Source organism: Hippichthys cyanospilos, chromosome 21 (genome assembly GCF_059441005.1).
Source record: "Hippichthys cyanospilos isolate Australia breed blue-spotted pipefish chromosome 21, RoL_Hcya_1.0, whole genome shotgun sequence".
NCBI classification, from domain to species: Eukaryota; Metazoa; Chordata; class Actinopteri; order Syngnathiformes; family Syngnathidae; genus Hippichthys; species Hippichthys cyanospilos.
The window spans coordinates 7775288-7795328 of NC_142389.1; the positions used below are offsets into that span (position 1 = coordinate 7775288).

At 38.5% G+C, this 20041-nt stretch overlaps 3 protein-coding genes across 4 annotated transcripts; all 3 read right to left on the bottom strand.

Moving 5' to 3' along the window:
• Positions 1-305: 305 nt before the first annotated feature.
• Positions 306-4206, bottom strand: tomm40l (translocase of outer mitochondrial membrane 40 homolog, like). 2 transcript variants are annotated; one of them, XR_015863964.1, is made up of 11 exons: positions 4149-4206; positions 3435-3640; positions 3284-3351; positions 2963-3055; positions 2713-2814; positions 2530-2635; positions 2336-2458; positions 1883-1959; positions 1689-1791; positions 632-825; positions 306-428 (listed from the first exon to the last, which is right to left on the bottom strand). XR_015863964.1 is itself a non-coding variant. In XM_088404717.1 (10 exons), exons 2-10 carry the CDS (start codon positions 3637-3639, stop codon positions 686-688), a joined length of 1017 nt encoding a protein of 338 aa, XP_088260843.1. In that variant the 5' UTR covers position 3640; positions 4149-4206; the 3' UTR covers positions 478-685. The 2 variants fall into 2 exon arrangements, 1 of the variants encoding a protein (XP_088260843.1); XM_088404717.1 differs by lacking the exon at positions 306-428 and having other exon boundaries at positions 478-825.
• A 508-nt stretch (positions 4207-4714) lies between these two features.
• Positions 4715-12505, bottom strand: LOC148406432 (putative ATP-dependent RNA helicase ddx6). Its single transcript, XM_088405129.1, has 13 exons — positions 12361-12505; positions 10895-11900; positions 10713-10817; positions 10451-10580; positions 9903-10049; positions 9679-9773; positions 9455-9577; positions 9130-9258; positions 8377-8493; positions 8206-8269; positions 8025-8126; positions 7683-7902; positions 4715-7588 (listed from the first exon to the last, which is right to left on the bottom strand). The coding sequence occupies exons 2-12, from the start codon at positions 11135-11137 to the stop codon at positions 7688-7690; spliced, it is 1470 nt and encodes a 489-aa protein (XP_088261255.1). The 5' UTR covers positions 11138-11900; positions 12361-12505; the 3' UTR covers positions 4715-7588; positions 7683-7687.
• Positions 12506-12795: 290 nt separating this feature from the next.
• On the bottom strand, positions 12796-20041 carry lipea (lipase, hormone-sensitive a). The gene is given in 12 exon segments (XM_088404697.1): positions 12796-13366; positions 13368-13555; positions 14489-14874; positions 15150-15377; positions 16024-16168; positions 16251-16403; positions 16593-16778; positions 16906-17051; positions 17147-17237; positions 17320-17604; positions 18438-18688; positions 19999-20041. Coding segments are annotated over 12 exon segments (2145 nt in total). The 3' UTR covers positions 12796-13323.

Here is a 20041-nt window from a genome sequence, read left to right on the forward strand (position 1 = left end):
GGGGGGGGGGGTCAATCAGACTTAAATTTATTTAGTATGATTTGTTAGGTGACAATGCGGAAAAAGCATCCTGACAAGATAAAGGTCACTCCGTCACGTGTTAGCAGCGATGAGTTGTGACATCACTGGATAAGATAACAGGTCAGCTACTAATTCATTGTTGCTACAAGTGAATGCATCATTTCTGCTGCGCAAAGATATCTATGGTGCAATTAAATAGGTGCTATAAAGGTGGCCACGTACATTTAACATTGTCATCTTTAGGGAAGTGAACTATTTCTGTACCTGCAGCATTGCACAGCGGGTCATGTGAAACGTGAGCAGGACTTTGATCCAAATGTGTCACTCGTTATCTTGATGTTGCGGGGCAAAATATCAAAAGACTTCTTATTTGAATAAAATCAACACAATAACAGCTCCGCTCCTTTCTGTTCAAATGATCAAAAACAAAAACAAAAATCACTTTTCATTACTAAATAAAGCAAACAAGGCATGCTTTTATTTCTCTTCCCTCTTTTACAAAATGCAGAGATATAAACAATTGACATATTACACAATAAACATGAAATCTGTTGTAAGGTCTTTTAAAACATGAAGTTATCAACATTAAAGTGATAAATATTGTAGTTGCCTCATGTGTCCAAAGCGAGTGAGTTCATCCTTCGAGGTCTTGCGGCTGGTCCCTTCAACCGATCGAAACACCGAAACCGCACTGGAACTTGTTCTTGTTATGGTTGAGGAAGGAGCAGAGAACCAAGGAGAGAGGCAAGGGCAGCAACTTCTTTTCTAGAGTCGCACCGACCACCCAGTTACTGTCTAATGAACCTGAAGGATAGAAATTAGAAATTGTATGATGTTTTTATCACTTACATACATAGTTCCACATAATAACTACTTTTTTTCCCAAATATTTTTGCAAGTGTTAGCTTAAAGGGACACTGTCTAAGATTTGACAGGTTTTCATGACGGCCAGCAGGAGGTGCTGCATTTACCGTTGTCCGTAGCTATCAGAAACATGGCAACCTCAGGAGGAGTGCCACCTCCCCATGTAATATCATTTAATGATAACTAGACCTACGATTACCGGTATATTTAAAATATACTGTTGGTCGTTAAGAACACATTTATTTCCAAGTTTTTTAAACTTATCTTCCTTTACTTTTTTTCTTTTTAATGAAAAACAGTCTAAATCTTACACAGTATCCCTTTGGTGAATGAAGAACTAAGAAATGAATTAAGTATTAAAGTCATCTTTTAGGTAATAAAGTTGACTACTAAATTAATCAATAACTATCTATGGTTCAAATATCATACTATCAATAATAATCAGTAACTAACCCTAGAACTAAAGTAATTTGATTACTTTAGAAAGTAAATAGGAAAGTAATTAATTCCATTAGATACTAAAGTACATTAGTAATCAATAACTAGGTAATTATGAACTTAAGTAATGAATTACTTTATGAATAGATCAAAGCATAAAGTAACTGATTTACTTTCATACTTAATTACCTAAAGTAATTAATTAACTACTTTGAGAATCAGTAAACTCAAGTAGTAACAGACATTTTTAGACACTCTAGCAATATACAGGGATTGGATGCCGGGCCTTTTCTTAAAAACGTTCAAATATCTTTGGGAATGAATGAGTTAATTGTGTGACTCTGTTTTAAGAAAGCGTACTGTACCTTTAAACTGTAGATTGGCTTTGGGCACATCAAGCTGGTAGCCAAAGGACACGCTAGTATCTTGCATGCGAGTACTCGCCTCAAACTCTACACCGAGCTGCAACTACATAACATTTGACAGTCAGTCCACTGTAAGGCACGAACCACCTGAGATTTAAAAAAAAAAAAAAAAAGCTAATAATAAGCTTACTAACCTGCTCATTTGCTTTGTGGTAGTAGGTGGCGTGAGCGCCCGCCGATCCGAGTGTCAGCGTGGCGATGTAGTTGGCGCCTGAGTTCAAAAGTTCATCAACGTATTGTATGAGGCAGGGTTATTATAGTTCTCACGCACACACATAATATTAATACACACATATATACACATTTGTGTATATATGTATTTATACATATACACACACATGGAGTACATTTCAATTGGAAATAACAAATGATCTTGGTCTCTAGGAAAATTGCCAATTTGCTATTTAAAGACACATGCATAATACAACGAGTATCTATTTATATATGAAATTCCTGCAATTATTAAAATTTGCATTCAAAGGTGTTTAAAAAGTTTTTTCTTTTGCGCTATCTTTTTCTCTAGATCCTTCTATGACAAGTGGCCTGGACAATAAAAGCCACATCATGCACATTTATCATGACCTCACCTGTGTACCTGCCAACCAAAGACATGACAGCACCCTCCTCCGATGGCCTGCGATGATACACCAACTCCCCCCCAAGAGCCAGAGCGGGCGTGAGGGACTGGAGGTAGTGTGTAACGATGATACCTGAAAGGTGGGCCGATACGTTCATATGATTGAACGCGCGAGTATAAAAATCGTAAAAGCAGGTGACCTACCAGAGCCAATGAGCACATCAGGGTTTCCAAGTGTAATAGTAGCAGTAAAATCTTCTCCACGGAATTCTGCATCACCTTGCCAGTTGACAAACTTGTGTTGCTGTGTCTGAAGTATATTGAAATAACTGACATTTTTAATCACAGCTTACATTTTTAGCCAGTTTATAACACGATAAATGATACCTGGAAGGCCATTTTGGATCGTAGGCTGTTGGTGATCTGGTGGATGACTTGAGCATTAAGGCTACCATGGTTGTCCATGTCACCCAAAAGGACTGGAAAAAACTGAGAACATAATTTATTTATTTATTTATTTTTTAAACTACACAGTCTCAAAATCAATCAGTATTTTAACCGGTGTCCCTATAAAGATGATGTTTTGCAACAATAACAGAAAAGTAACAATAAAATTTACAATAACAGTGTGTCATACCTCTGCTGGACCCATCTGCTTTGGTCCGACGTATGTGGCTCCGAATTTGTAGCTGGAATCCCCCAAGGTGCTCAGCAAGACGTTGTGGTTCACCTGAATTTTTACAAAAATAATTTGTCAATCAGACTTAATTAATTATTATTATTAATAAATTATTCATGAAAATCTGGCACACACGCACCCCTGCTTTATTTTGAAAACTGCCATGCAAAAACGCATAACACCAATTTGTTGCCTTACATAGTCACCTGGCCATTATTACAATAAGCAAATCCAATATCAGGCAGAGTATATCGAAAATTATAAAGCGAGTCGACCAACCTGAAAGTGGTTACTTAGGCCCTTATTGACGACCAGCCTGACGCCTTCCATCTGCATCGGGAAAACCTCTGAAGAGAAGGCGGTGTCGATCAGGATATACAGTCGTGAGTATTCAATGTGCATTATACGGTTTGATGATCATCTCATTTACCTTTGCACTTACGATGACACTCATCAAATGCACCTGGATTCTGCAAAGGAGGAGTCGTTTCCTGGGTCTGCACTGAAGTCAACCCGGTGGAGGGCGACACCGAAGGCATTCCAAATCCTGGTGGTACTGTCAAGCCGGGACCAGCCACATCATTGGAGGATGGTGACGGTGGGTTAGGGGAACCGGCAGCTAATACACTCCCCATTCTGCAAGGTCAGGAGAAAAGAACTGGTTAAGTGCCAACATGTCAGTTAATTTTTATTTGCATCAATAAAATTAACATATTGCATATCTGGCTGTTATTTGGGTAAGGCTGGATTAATTATAACTTGCATCTAATGGCAGAACATTACAGATATATTTCCTACCAGCATTATATGCTGATGGCATAGATGGACATGAATGAATCATTTATTGCGTATAATTGGTTTTCAGTATGTATAAATGTGCCTGGAACGGGGGAAAATGCCAGTCTGATAAAGTAAATGTAACTTTGCGTATATTAGCCACGTCTAATAGTTACTTAACATGAAATGAATGGACAACTAAGCTAGCTCTTTCACATTAACCACTAAGCACGCTAACGTTGAATTATTTGCAATGTCATTCGCAAGTTCAGAGGTTTAAAGAAAATTATTTCATTTTTTTCGGCCAACCATCGCCTGAAAACATAACCATATAATTCAACAGAATGAATGAACGATAGGTACTCACGTTGCAAAGTCAGAGGACGGTGTAACCGGAAGTAGATAACTCGTTGTACCTGGCGTTGAACCAGAACACTTACTCGATTGGACGAAGGGTCAGGTTTCTTCAAAGTGATTGGTGGACATGCACGCATTTGTCGCATGTTTGTGATGTCAATGCAATTTCTAAACATCATTGGCTGAACTAACAGAGTTGATAAGGGGCGGGATATTACGCATTTAATTTATAAATTACTTGTCTTGAAAAGGTTTCACCAAGTTTTCGTTTCAACGCTATTTGCGCTTTGTATTAAACGTGCACCATATGTGAACAAATGGGAGCTGTAGTTCAGTTGAAACCACGTCAAGGTCAAACGTCTTCAAATGATCTTCAAGGAGGTAACAGCGTCCTCAATCGTCTTATGCATTATTACCGAACACCAAAATGAAAATGAAAGCGTTATGTCTGGCATTGCAATCACATTCAATCTTGTGAATTATGGATTCATCAAAAATTTAGAATGGAAAAATATATGCTGCAATAAAATTCATACAATACTACATTGCCTTCACTGAAGCAATAAAAACACAAACTGGGGTGTAAATTTCGAAAGTTTATTGAATTTCACAACTCCTGCATGTTGTTCCAAATTCTAACAGTAGAGGACAGAGTGAGAAACGCCAATCGCTGAATTCCCCGGTGTTCCTCAACATATCATGTCAGGTCAGAATAAACATTAAAACGCTGGATGAACTTTGAGAAATTCCAATAGTAACTCTATTTCAAACATTTACGACAAGAAAACAGGAGGAACCAACACAAATTCTAATTTTAGTCTTAAACTCGCATTCCTTACACATTTTCAAAACGAAACAGAGACAATGAAATAAATTTGTCAATGATTCCAAAAAACTAAAGTGGATGCCTGAACCTGAATTTACCAATATGACAACCAACGGGATTTGAACAACACTTCACACAATACTGACATTTTGTCTGCTGGGAAATTCAAAATTATGTTATCACTCTTCCATAATGTGTAGTAATATTCACCTGTCCTGTTCCCGAAATGTCAGTAGTTTGTCTAAATTTTTACTGAATTTAGCTGAGATTGCCTGAAGCTTTTGCAGGGTTTATGTTAGTGCTTCAGTCAGGAAAGTACATTCCCCCCCAATCAATGATTTAGGTTTTTAAATTTACCACCAATTACATAACTGAACATGACGCAATCTACCCAAATTGCAATTTGGTGTCCATTTTTTTTTTTTAAATGACTCTTCAATACACAAACGGACAAACAAAATCAGCACACCTGACCCAAGAAGTCATGGTGGATACACGCATACACAAAAGAAAAGACTTATTGGATGACAAAAGCAAAAATGAGTCAACATTCTTAACGGCATTCAACTTAACATTCTTTTTGACCCAATACAAGCTGCATTCATGTCACACTGAATGAGGATTTTTTTTCTTTTTTTTTAAATGAACACATTTAAACACAATTTTCCACCTAAGGTATCACTCATTCAATTATGTAATTAAAAAAAAAAAAAACCTTTAGGGACAATGTCATGGATCACAATGGAGCTCATGGAATGAGAATAGATGTTAAGAAAAGGTAACATTCGCCGTTAAGAGCTGGAGGTCCCGCAACTGACAAGTAAACGCCACTCGTTCAAATTTAAGACATTGTGTATCAACAAAAATGTCCGCACATGAAAAGGGATGGGACAAAGCACATTTACATGCAGCATCAAACCAGCAACAGGACTAATTTGTTTTACAGAGCAAATTCTCCAACCGAGCAAGTTTAGTCAAGCTGACTTGAGGTTGCATGCAAATGCTGCCATTCCATGGATGGATGAATGGATCACTCACTCGATCACTCACTCACTCACTCACTCACTCACTCACTCACTCACTCACTCACTCACTCACTCACTCACTCACTCACTCACTTTTGGTTTTGCTTCAGTGTAAATCCTGAAAGTCTGTTAAAAAAAAATAGAAGAAATAAAAACCTTGATTCCCCATTAACCCTAACCCAAGAACTGTATTTTGATTTTGTGGGGGGATTGTAAACAATTTAAAACTTAAGCATTTAATCATCAAAAGTAAATTCACTTTTTGTTGGTAATGGAAAAAAAAAATACGAATATGATTTTTTTGTGAACTGGAAATGTACCCAAACCCAGTGTTTATTTCACACGCCTTTCACCGGGGGAAAAATAAAGAAAGTAGAACTCACAAAATTGTATTTTTACACTCCTGCATTTTTATCTTCTAAACCTTGGTTAGTGGAGGATGAAAAAAAGTCGGAGCTGCCACTTTTAAGATGCTACAATTTTGCTTTTGAATCCAGTGCTCCACCTGCCCCGCACTAAAAATAATCCCTCCCTTCTTACAAAAAACAGGATGTCCAAAAAAAAAAAAGAAAAAGAAAAAGAAAAAAAACACTTCACCAATGCTGCTGAAAACTAAAACCAGGGCTGGTTTAGATGGAAGCAGGGAAGGAAGAAAAAACAAACACGGAAAAAAAAAAAAAAAGCTTTTAACTGCGACAGCAGCAACACAAATTTGTGTCGCATAATATGCTCCAAGTGCTTGGCATTCATCCACTAGGCAGCAGAGTTGGCATATACATTCACCAATTTCATTTAGTTGTCGGATTGGTGGAAATATTAATGAAACTATTCCATTTTCGATGTCCATAATGCAAATAAAAAGCAAATTTTGTAAAGTTGAAGTAACGATTTGCACCAGTAACCAGAATGATCCTGTATATAGTTTTGAGCTTAGTAGTTGAAACATTCTGCTTTGAACCAGTCTTACGCTTAGTTATACAAATGTTTGAATGTTATGTTTTAAATGTATTATTCATTTCTTTGTGTAACATTATCCAGACAACCGCAACTAGAACAAACTTGCATAAGGCCGTCTATGAAAGTGAAACTGTCACAGGCAGACATCCGCGGATCATTCTAAATGTATTATTAATTTTAAATGGGGGCAAGCTGCCGTTTTAATCGCAACGTTCACGTAATAAAACAAACAAAAAAAAAAACGTTGCTATTGAGAGGATTTGACGCGCTCGGCGTTAAAGTACAGTTGTCTCTTTTCGCTTGCATAATGGATGTTTGAAGTCAATGAGTTATAGTGGAAAATGCGTGGCAGGAAGTAAGGCACTTAAGTGGCAACAGTGTATGCAACGATGGCTGGTGCTTTGGCGCGGAAAAGACTGACCGTCCTTTCCGCTGTTGTCGACTGGTTCAAAACAGAATACATCGTATTTTACATGACTATGCCCGCCAATCATGGTTAGAGAAAACATCTCATAATAAGCTCAAATAAGGATCAGTATGAGGTTTGATGCAAATGGAGATATTTTCTTTGCCTTTTGTGGAAACAACAACAAAATGTTGAAGAGGTGTCTGAAGCCGCGTGCGCAAATGCCTGGCATGGTCCTGTGCCGAAGACAAAAATGTATTAATGAAGATGCTTAAAAGACTTCAAAGGTTAAATTCAAACGAAGCTGCTTGCGTGTGAGCATGCTCTCACCATCTTTAGGTGCTGTCCTGCTGAGGTTCGGATTTTTCTTGGACTTCTTCCACCTCGCAGTCACCGCTGGAGGAGTGGTACTCAGCCACGTAGAGACTCTTATCGATGCTGCCCGGAATGGGTTTGATGTCGGTCACCAGTTGGTCTTCGATGGTCTTAAGGTTGAAGCGGTCTTCTGATGTGATCAGGTTGATGGCTAATCCGAAATGACCGAACCTCCCTGAGAACAAAACGCGATTTTTATCATCAAACTTAAGAGGCCAGGCACAAAGGTCCAACAGATTCACAACATTCGATACAGGATAGGAGGGTTCTACTACATGGGGGTTGTGATGATGATACCTGATCTTCCGATACGGTGGAGATACGTTTCTGCATTCCTCGGAAAGTCAAAGTTGATGACCACATTGACGGCCTGAATGTCAATACCCCGAGTGAAGAGATCTATTGGAGGTATGTAACGGTTATTCGTTTGAAATGTTCATAACTGATAAATTGTTGAGGAGGACCTTCAAAAACTTACCAGTGCACACCAGGTTCCTACAAAGTCCGTTTCTGAAGTCATGGAACACACGGTTTCTATATTCCTGCAAACGTAATGATTATTTTGTGAATCTGAGCCTTTTGTGCAATGTGTATGGGTGTCAAATGTCAACAGGATTACAAAATCAACAATAAATGGCATTGTGCCAACCTGCATCATCTTCGCATGGATGTAGAAGCACGAGTAGCCCAGTTGCGTGATCTTTTTCGCCAAGAGCTCCACCCGCTGCGTGGAGTTGCAGAAGATGATCGATTGGTTGATCTGAAGCTGCATAGGACGGAATCAAAGACCTTGTGAACATACTGGATGGGCTACTACTTTCTTTCAGACGATACCAAATACCCATACCATTTATATTTTTGATGCACAAAAATTCCCCAAAAAGACAATATTTTAAAGATTGGCCGCTTTGATATAAGACTTTTCCTTAAAAATGAATTGAGTTAATGGTAGCTTTTGATACTAATTTGTAATTTTCACATTATGATCATAAAACTACTCCAAAAGAGCGGTACATAAGGCATACATGAATATGTAAGTGAGATATTTGAATTTGACTAATTGTTCAGCTCTAGTATGAATAGAACGGAAACAAGGATTGTAAGAAACGAGGATACAAGGATGGTATGAAAGACTCCAACCTGGATTAGTACCAGGATTTGAAACCTTAGCTAGAAAATACAACCCAAGCTAGCCACACTGTTTTGGAATCTGACTTTAAAAAACAACTGCCTTAAATTGTAAATAAGGCAGTTTTTAAAATCCTACTTAAAAAAACGGCCTTATATTTACAAGTATAATGTGTTTAAGACATGTGATAATGTTCAAATAATCTTGAACCTTTTTATCACAGCATCTATGGTCACTAACCACCAAAATGTCAATTAGCTGTGTATTACTCACCCTTGAGAAGAGCGTGTTGAGGCAGTGCACTTTCTGTCTCTCTGTGACGTAGGCGTAATACTGAGTAATGCCTTTCAGAGTCAGCTCTTCCATCAGGTTGATCTCATAAGGTTTCTGCAGGTGCTTGGCCTGAGCAAGCACACGGAAGGGGTCACATTGCTGCAGATTGCAGCAGACTAACGGCCCATACTGTTGAGCCTATAACTGAGACTACAGCACCAAACAGGACTAGCCAAAGAGAATGAACAGCTTGGTTTGCAGAGCAAAACAATTCGTGCCAACTGGCCCTTAGCCATCAGGGCCGGCGCAACTGAGGATGACTCACCATGAATTTTTGCACGCTGATGGGGAAGGTTGCAGAGTAGAGCAGGATCTGCCTGTTCTTGGCCAGGAAGCTAATGATATCTTCGATGAGCACCACAAAGTCCTGAGACAGCAGTTTGTCAGCCTGAAGGAAGAGAAACAAAGAAAACAGATTTTGAGGAGAATTTGAAAATTGGAAGGAGGAAAGTAGAGGTGACTTTGTGTTTGGTTTAACAGTGTGTCTACCTCATCCATCACCATCATCTGGACTCGATCCACTTTCGCCACTCCTTTCTTTATCAAATCCAGAATCCTACCAGGCGTGGCAATGACTACATGCACTAATAGGGAAAAAGACATTGGGTTGAGTACAAAAAAAACACAACAACAACAAAACAGTTGCCAAAACTAAAAATACACTAAATTAATTTGGCCATGCTAAACAGGAAAAAAAAATGATGATTGCTCACCAGTCTCATCCAGGCGCATGATGTCATCGCGTAGGTTGGTCCCCCCAGTGGTGGCCATGACTTTGACTCCTCCCAGGTGCTTGCTGATCTGAATGCAGATCTGGCTCACTTGCAGCGCCAACTCCCGAGTTGGCACCACGACCATTGCTAGGGGATAAGAATTTGTAAAAGAAAAAATATGAAACAAAGGTTTAAAGGAATAGTACACTTCGACATATTGTCTATCTTTTTAAAAAAGATGTACTTTTTTTCAGCAGAGAAACGTTCAAATATTGTCTGTAATGAATTTGCACAATCATTTTCAGGTACCATTAATACTTTTAAAAATACATTTTGCAAGAGCTCAGGTAACAACCAATCATGGCTCAGCTTGCAAATGATACGTGACCAAACTATTGGTCTATTGATTGGTTCTTACCAGAACCTTGAGCATATGTGATGTACTGTATTTGAGTGTGAGGTAGCAATGTTCCATGAACTGTAATTTTATCAAAAATAATTGTGGACAAAACATGAAGTAAATAAGTAAAATATTTCTCAAATCTCACCTTGTATGTAGTCCTTTTTAAGGTCTAGCTTTTCCAGCAAAGGGATGAGATAGGCTCCACTTTTTCCTGTTCCATTCTTTGCTCGGGCCAAAATATCCCTTCCAGACAAGGCAATGGGAATACTCTCCTCCTGGAAGAAATTGTAACTTTTAAGTCACACTAAGAAGTGATACTACAAAGTCACAATGTTACACTGACTAATGAAGTCAGGCAATTAAAGATGAGTCCATGGTGGCTCATACAAGTGTTTATTTAACCCTACCTGCACAGGGGATGGCTTCTCCCAGCCCATCTCAAAAATGCCCATCAAAAGTTCTCGTTTGAGGCAGTAATCCTCAAATTCATTCCCCTTAGTGGCTGTCACATCCTAGGGAAAAAGAAAGAAAAATCAGGATGCTGACAATGACAAACATTTAAAATATAGATAGAAGTTCTTTTACTCACCGAGGTTTTGGCCCTGTTGTCTTTAGGAGGGAGCTTTAGGCTCTTTTTCCAGTCGTCCCCAAACTTAATGCCCCCTCCTTCTTGGGAGGGAGCACCGGCTTTCTGGGAGGCACCCAACACTTTTGCTTGAGTTGAGGACCCTGGCTGGACTGAAGCTGGTTTGGTCTGTCCTCTGAGTTGCCCATTTTGCTTATTCAGTCCCATTGCAAGCGGGCCAACATTTTCTGTTCTTGCTGTAGCCATATTTTATTCCTCCAAGTTTTCTTCTGTTTTTCAAATATTTCTTCAAGGTTATAGTTTTTCTTCTTAAGGTTTTCTAACTAAAATTATCTTCAAAATGTAAAAAAAAAATAAACCATGAACAAACAATAGTTTCTTTTAAGTCCACAGCTTAATAAGCAATCAACCGATGCTATTTACATATATACACGTACGTGCAGTTTGGTCTCCTTTAACAAGTGACTGAAGAACAAGAAATACAAAACAAAAATTGTACACAATAAATTCTTCAAAATGAAGAGATATTTGCATAAATATGCCAGCTCACAATATAGAAAATTATATGTGAACTAGTATTAAATGTGGCTCAAGTCCTGAAATAGAACAAACTAAGGCAATATCTGTAATTGGGGGATATTTTTTTTCAATATAATCTTTGTTCAATATATGTTTTTACATTGAACAGTAATTCCTGCCTTTTTATTTCAGTCCACAGCATGGATGCAATGTCTATCTTGGGGGAAAAAATTGTCCAACTCTGTTTAAGTGTTTCCCCGAAATCACACAGTCCAAGAATATTTCCTCTAGGTAAGTTTCATCTGAACGAGGAGCCTAGTCCAAAACCAAATAGCCTTCTACCCCTTCTATTCCACAGCACGTTTGCTGCTGCTCCGGCTGGTTTTTGCGTGGTCACCACACGTCTGGGGGTCAAAGTGTCACTAGTGGGTCTGAGACCGTGACCAAGGGGCTTCTCGGCCAAAGACAGCCAACAACTCAAATGGGTCACCTGAAAGATGTGCAAACAGGTTTTGTTATGAGCAAAAGACATTAATTGGCCCAAGGGTAAAATTTTGTTGCCAACTGAGCTTGGATGAAGAAATTCTCTTTAAATATCTTTTAGGTTAATTTTCGTGTCGATTATGTATTTTTCGATTCATTCTGAGCAATGTTGAATTTAATGTGATCATTCTTCTTTGGATGACTTAAGTTACCAGGCTAACCAAGGCGCATATCGGTTTAAAACACTTTACACCAACACATTTGGGAAAGCAGACGTTATGGAAAGCGTGTATACAAATTGCAATTTAAAATTGTAATGTGGCTGACAATGCGTTCCGAAGTACGGTGTAAAACGCTACTAAATGTCTCGTCATCACCATATTTAGCACACAAAGCTAAAGTTAGCTACAAGCTAGCAACAACTGATGTTTTTGATGGAAACAACTCGGAGACAATACAACACTCACCTCAGTTCGCCGAAATATTAAAACAAAACACCAAATTTCCCGTTGCTCCCAATCAATGTTTTTCTCAATACTTTTAAACACAAAAAATGTACTTCAAATAAATCGCGTCTATTGTTTTTCCTTTAAATCAACATGGTCGCCTTCTTCTTCGTCTTCTCTTCCTCGTCGTCTTGCTCTTGCTTCTGTTTATCATATGAGCCAATATGACGTTATTGACACCTGTCGTCGAAGCAGAATACTGCAATAAAAAGCGTATGGGTATTTCAAGCTATTTTAAATGAAAAACTACAATAAAATGTCACAAAATGAACGTGGAGTTCATTGTATTAAAGTTGATCTAATTTCCACTGTTTTGCCTGAATAAGATTTGTTTAAAAAGAAGGTCTAAAACCTTGCCACCATAATATGCAACCCAAACGTTGTTGTTGTTTTTTTGTTTTGTTTTTTAATTTACTAAGGCTTTAAATATTACATTGTAATAAATATGAAGAAATAATTTAAGGTACATCAAGTGATTTCACTACCCAGCAATACATAGTGATTGTCACAATATTATTCACATATTACTAAACAAAATAATAAATGTGTAAACTGTTTTGTGTGTAAGTAAACCATTAATCCAGGAATGTTTGGAAAGCTAGAATGTCCTTTTACAGTACTATATGTCAAGTGCACAGCATAAAAAGGCACTAAAACTCCAAGAACTGCAAATTTTGTGCAAGACTAAACACCAAACCTCATCTTCAAATCTCTCATGTACAAACATTGGGGAAACACAGAAAATTGTGTTGTCCGTTCATCATAAAACCAATGAGGGGAAAACAAGTATAAATGAATTTTTCGAGACTGTCGGGGCAAGAATTTAAGTATAGCTGTTCCAAAAAACTGTAGATTCTTTTCCTTTGTCTCTTGTGAAAATACTCCTTCAAATGAATACAATCCCATTGATAAATCAGTGTGCAATTAATCTCTTCTGGCTTCATCAGAGCTGGTTTGAGTTCCCTTGCTGAAAAATGTCTCTTATTTTTTCCAAGCAGATTTCTGCGGCAACCTCTGTCTCCCTGGAGAGCTGCGATAGGCTAAGGAAGCCATGTGGAAGGTCCTCCACCACTGTCAAGCTCACAGGCTGGCCCATGTCCCGCAGCTTCTTGGCAAACATCACAGAGTCGTCCAGTAAAGCATCCAGAGCAGAGGCCTGCAAGGAAATATGGACAGGTCAGGAAGCAGAATTGTCCACTTCCTGAGTTAAGCAAAGAAGCTATGTGTGTGTGTGCGTGTGTGTGAGTATGTGCGATACAGTCAACAGGAGATTGCAAGTACATGAAAAATAATAAGACGATGAAATAAAGTCAAGTCATATTTTCCTTAAATAAAATATTCTATGCACACCCACTAGTCTAAACATACATAGTTTCTGCTCGCTGCTAACATGAGTACAGTGCATATAAATGTATAGAGACATTTCAAACTCAGGCATAAAAAAGACCATTGGATTATTAAACATTATTACCTGTAATAATATTCATTATAAAAATAACTGTTTATAATGGCATATTATTGTTTGATAAAGAACATTGCTTCAGGTCCATGGGATTAAACTGAAAAACAAGCTCCACAAAATTCAGAAATTGCTCCTCAAATTAAGTCAAAAATTCAATAAACTGCTCTGCAAACAAATTTAACAGTGAAATATTTTGAGTCTTGTGTATAAGAGTGCCCATTCAGCAAGGAAGTAACCACCCAGGAAAAAAAAAAAAAAACACGTTTAACTTCATAACTGCATCCGCATTTTAATAACATTCGAAGTTGACGTTGTCTTTAGCATGAAATAGAATACACGTGAAAGCAGTGTTTTAATTATTGATGGATGTTTAATTTACTTATATATGTATATTTGTATTTATTTCTACAGTTACTTTGGTTTTAGTTTTGCATCTTGTTTTTTATTTATACTTTTTCATACATTTTTTTTAGTTATTTCCATTTAAATACATTTATATTTGTTTATTCTCCTAATTATTAGAATTATGATGATAATACCGTCTATTATTAATGAAAAGTTTCTTTTATATATTTTTTGTGAAGTTTTGCTTCTCCAAACAGGGAGAGAGGAAGTTGTGTGCCTCACCACTAGATGAACAGGCGGCAGGCCTCGTAGAAGGCTGTCAGGGGCCAGCAGCGGCGACACAAACGGGTTCCTGATGATCGGGCAGGAGGTGGGCTGAACAACCGCAAGGCATTCAGAACGCAGCGGTTCAAAGCCCTCTGGGTATTCGAGATGACATTGGGAGAGTGGAGGCGAGGCACGGCTAAAATTCCCGTCAGTGCTTGTGGATTCTCCCTGATGTGACGTTCTGGAGTGCGCTCGGCTTGTGGGCCACATGGGCTGCAGAAAGGACTGGATCCAGTTGGAGGCTCCCTGAGTAAGGTCACTGAGCAGTGCGGTAGTGTCTCTTCCCAGAGCCATCAGACTGTTACTTCCAACAGAGGGCTGCACAGTCAGTGAGTCCACACCTAGGTGTAAAGAAGTGATAGGATGTGGAAAAAAAAAATCCAGCAACAACTTACAAAGAATAATACATTTTACAAAACATTATATAATTACCCACATCATACTATGGTACACTGACAAATGGGTGTTCAATTGTATAACTAATGTTGTCCTCACATCCACATTATCCAGTTTGCACACAAATATGCTGTGTATTTTGCTTTCAGGAATCAACATTTAGTCTTCCCAGGTTAAATGATGTGTGAAAAAACATACACCGAAAGCTGCACAGGCATACCTGCATAGGCGTTAAGGCACTTTGCAAGAACACCCAAAGGTAACAGCGGGTCAATGAGGGTGAGCAAGCGGGATGGTGAGGCGTCCGTGGTGAGTAAGGTGGCGGGGTAGGCTGCCATGATGCCGTCGGGGACTCGGATGCCACACGTCATGGCCTTCATGGACACGGTAATGCAAAGGTTGCCCCCGGCGCTGTCTCCTGCTAGACAGACACGCTCTGCCGTCGAACCTGAAACACGAAATAAGAAATTAAGTATAGACATTTGAAATTAATCAAATATATTACTTGCCAAACCTCAAGGGAAATCCTGGTTTCAACTCTTATGTTTGAATGTTTTTTTTCACATCACATCCGTTTTACAAATGCTTCAGAGAAAATTTGCATGCTTGTGATGATTAATGAGCATTTGATTGTGTTAAATTGTGTGCTACAGAGACTATTATCTAAATTATTTCAGGGATATTTTTTTAGACTTGAGGGCTACTTTCTGGATACTGGTTAATTTCGAGTACTCGATTTGATACATTTACGTAAAATAAACAACATTTTATTCATCAAATATATTTCATTATGTTAATTAATGTTATTCATCTATGTAACGACACTGATCATGTTCATAATATTCATTGTCAACAATGTAGTAGAGACAGAGTAATTATTTCTGTTTTATTTCTTGGTCATCTGATGGAAAATGATCACTAATGACAAAATATATCTGTATAAAACTTAAAATAAAGATGCACACTGTTTTGTAAAGGAGTGGCTACAACACGACTTGTTCAACTATGAGCTCATTTTTGAACAGGCATATGCAGAGGCTAAGTAGTATAGAAAAATGAACAATGAACATTTTGCTATACTGTCATATACTAACCAAGCAGGTGGCAATTTTTTAAGGCCCAGCAGTAAGCGTAGAAACATTCCTCAAGAGCTCTCGGAAAAGGTGCTTCAGGTGATAGAGAGTAGTCAACAGAAAGAACAGGAACATTCAATCTTTTCGACCAGCTTCGCAGATAATTCTGATACAAAAGAAATCATGAAAAGATTTTAGAACTCTGGAGCACTACCAAACGGGGAATAAAAACAAATGACACATTGTACCTCATGTGATCTGGATGTCTGGGCCACAAAGCCTCCTCCATGGAAGTGAATGAGCAACCACGGAGAAAGCGGTTGCTTTTGCACCCACGGGAGATTAGAAGCAGAGATAGAGGGCGGATCTCCACGAGAAAAAGACAAGAGCTCCTCACTGTCCTGCGAAATAATACAAGCATTATCTCTATTTACTTTCAAGATATTCCTATGACGGATAGGAACGTTTCAAAATAAAAGATTAATAATAGGTTTAAAAGCTTGAGCTGTTTAAAGTTGGCATTCACATTTTAATTCAATTTAAACAACATAAAATATAATTCAAATTTTCGTATTCATGTCATTTTTCACCTGTCCTTGTCGAATCTCGTAGGAGATCAGACGCATATGGACCGGCCCAGGTCCCCAGTGGGCCAGCGGAGGAGACACGTTAGCGGACAGATTTGGGTCCGATGACAGGGGGAGGCGTAAGGGAACAGGGGGTATCGTTAGAGTGAGGTTCAATTGGACAGGGTAGGAGGCTATTCTGCTGAAGCCCTGAAGATACGACAAAATAAAAACAATGAAATCATTTAACCCAAAATTTGGACTTCTGGTTAAAAAAAGAGAAAAAAAACAAAAATAATATTAGGAACAATAGGGATTAATATTTGACCCTGCCTACTGTTAAAAGCCCCGACTCTGTGATGTTCCAAAAGGACTTCCAAAACTGCATGTCCAGATTTTGAGTGATGCGTTCAAATTCTGCACCGCGCAACTCTGGATCTATCACGTACTTTCCAGATGTGAGGAGGGACAGGGCTGCTAAACCTGGCAAATTAAGACAAAGTAGCACAATAATCAAATGAACACATCTAAAATGGACCATCACACATAAATGCATCACCGGACAAGCAAAGACTCACCCAGCCCAGATTGCTGTTTACCGTAACTCTCACCATATGAGATCATGCTTATGACAATAGTCTGAAGGAACGGACGAAGACTTGGTGAGAACTGTCCAAGAAAATAATGCATACATTCTGTAAGTCTCAGTATTTGTAACAACACAGAATCAGATCAGATGTCACCGGCAGACCTGAAAGCCCAGACAGCGTCCATAGAAACAGGCTTTGTGCATGGAGCTGTACTCCTGCACGTATCTGTGGCTTAGGTCGAGGTCCTGCAGGGAGTACAACTGGCCAAAATCGTTGTCGTTGATCAGCCGCTTGGCCAGGTAAAGCAGCGCACGTAGCTGGCAGAGGGCGTTGCAGTAGGCTTCCATCTCTGAGGCGTTGTGGTCAGCTCGGAAAAAGGTGCTCTTGTGATTTGAGGCAATGTAACGGGCCTTGTGAAGGATGTGCAAAAGGCACGCATGTAACACCTGAAAAGCCACATTTAGATAAGAGGCATCCGATTAGAAGCGATGCGGTTTTGGTGAGTGAAAAGCATCATAAACTGAGACTTATTAATGTTGTTATATTTTGTTAAAATGCTTGAACTATTCGCATTAGCATGAGCTAATCTGTGCGGCAGTAGTTCAGGGCTCAGGTAATCACGACTCAGCTTGCAAATGTCACATGACCAAAACAGGTGAGCCATGATTGGTCATTACCTAAGCAACCGTGAAGCCATTTTCAGTCGACAGCAAGTGGGAAAATGACCACCCAAATATGAAACAGAATGCTGTATTTGGGGAGACATAGAACATATTGTAAATATGTTTTTTACTTGAATTTCCCTTTACTCGTTCATTCATTTTCAGCAGTAAAAATTAATATTTTTCCTGTAAATAATAAGATCTACTGTCTGTGTTTGGTCATGTGAGCAAGCTGAGTCATGAATGGATGTTACCTGAGCCTTGCGAATATGTGATGTCATTTTCCGTTAACGTCTGGTGCGAAAATGTGTTTTTATAGATATTAATTGTACATAAAAATGATTGTTATCAATTATAGATCAAATATTAACTTTCTATAGCTGAAAATGCTTAATCAACTAAAATGATTGCACTTGCTAATTTACTCTAATCTTAAACTAGGTGGAAAAAAACTTATTTATAGCTTGTCAGTCAAAATATATTTCAGTGATAACTGAGTTTTTTCTTTTCCTTAAGGATTAACAAAAATGTACACTCAAGGTTTTCTTATAATGTGTTAATGCCACATTTGCCTTACAATGACAGTGCAATGAAGGAAATGGCGCATTTTTCCATACCTTTATCAAGGTGCGATACCCATTTCCAGGTGTTTGCGCGTCAAAGTCATAATGGTGGTAGACGGAAATGAAGCTGGCGATCAATGGCTCAATAGCTTTAGCATGTTCCCGAATCTTTTTCATGCACAACACCAAGCGCTGGGTCACAGGGCCATAAGCAAGATCAGCAGAAGGGTCAGAAAAAGCAGCAATATTTTCTTCACAAGCTTCCTCCAAGGCTGAAAACATAACCTTGAAATCCATGTCAGAGGCTGGGGATCAAAGAGAGACAGAAGACGCTCGTAAAACTTTAACCTCGTTTTTATGCGTCTTTCTAACTTGAAGTTACGTCATGTGATCATTGTGTGTATCTCGAAAAAGAAGGACCGTTAACCTTTGGGTAAAAACACAAGACTTTAATGATCTTTTTGACTGCAACAAAAGTCCTTTCTTGCTTTTGAATACAGACTTGTTATCTTGCGGCGAATAGCACTTTGGAACGAGGCCATTATGTGCTGACCAAAGAGGGACTATAGTACAGTAGAATCCCACTTTTGTTTTTGTAATAAATCCATGTCTGCGAAATGCTAATATAAAAAGTCTTTATAGTTTGTGGATTTTTGAGGATTGCTTAGAAAAATAACGTGAACCTAGAATTGCAGGCAAAGCATTAAAAAAACAATGCTGTAATTACAGATGTATAACACAGCATGAATTAAGTGCAATTTTATTAGACCATTTCATTGCCTTGCTCAATAGTGACTGATGTCAGGCTTTAAAAAAATAACATGAATAAATTGGCATGTGGCATTACTGTGGTACCACAATGCAATTATGTTCAAGTTAATTTAAGTATGTAATATAAAAAGAATACATTTATTGTAAACTGTAATGGATCAGATTAAAAAATATGAACATTTTGGTAGTACAGTACAAGATTTATGAAACAGGACAAAACTTTAAATATCTGGGACTGGGTTGATGGGTTCATTGTTAATTTTCTAGAGTAAATCAATTTATTGATTGTGCATACAATGAAAGGAGAAACAAACAAAAGATGAGGATAAGAAGTTTCCTGTGAACATTTGAAGGTACTATCACCGAATGTAACCAATTGATTCTGTCAAAAAGAACCAAATTGGAAATAAACTCTGGTTAAATATAGAACTCAATTTGAATTTTGCTTGTCTAATTCTTGCTGTACTTGTTAGAGCTTTCCAACAAAACGCCCTTTGACCTCAGACAGCCGCTGTCTGTCCTTGTCACAGTCTGATATTTCACGCGTTAACGTGTCAACCCCACGAAAATAAAATGTTTCAGGTAACCTTGTCGTCGATTATTCTGTCACGAAAACGCACTCAGAATCCATCGACTGTGTTGACAGTTTTCACCACCTGATGAGCAACCATGTTGCTTGAAAGCAAAACTTTGCCGGCCGGCCCGATCAACAAGTTGCTTCATATCGAAAGCATGTAAAACAGCGCAAGAAAGCGCAACATCGCCCCTGTGTCAAGAAGTTCAATTTTCAGGAGAGCTATTGGGACAGAAAACTAGAAATGAGCTGATGTTTGCTTGGACTTACCGACAGGGACAGGCATCCCCGCTTCCTCCTCGTCGAGCGACAT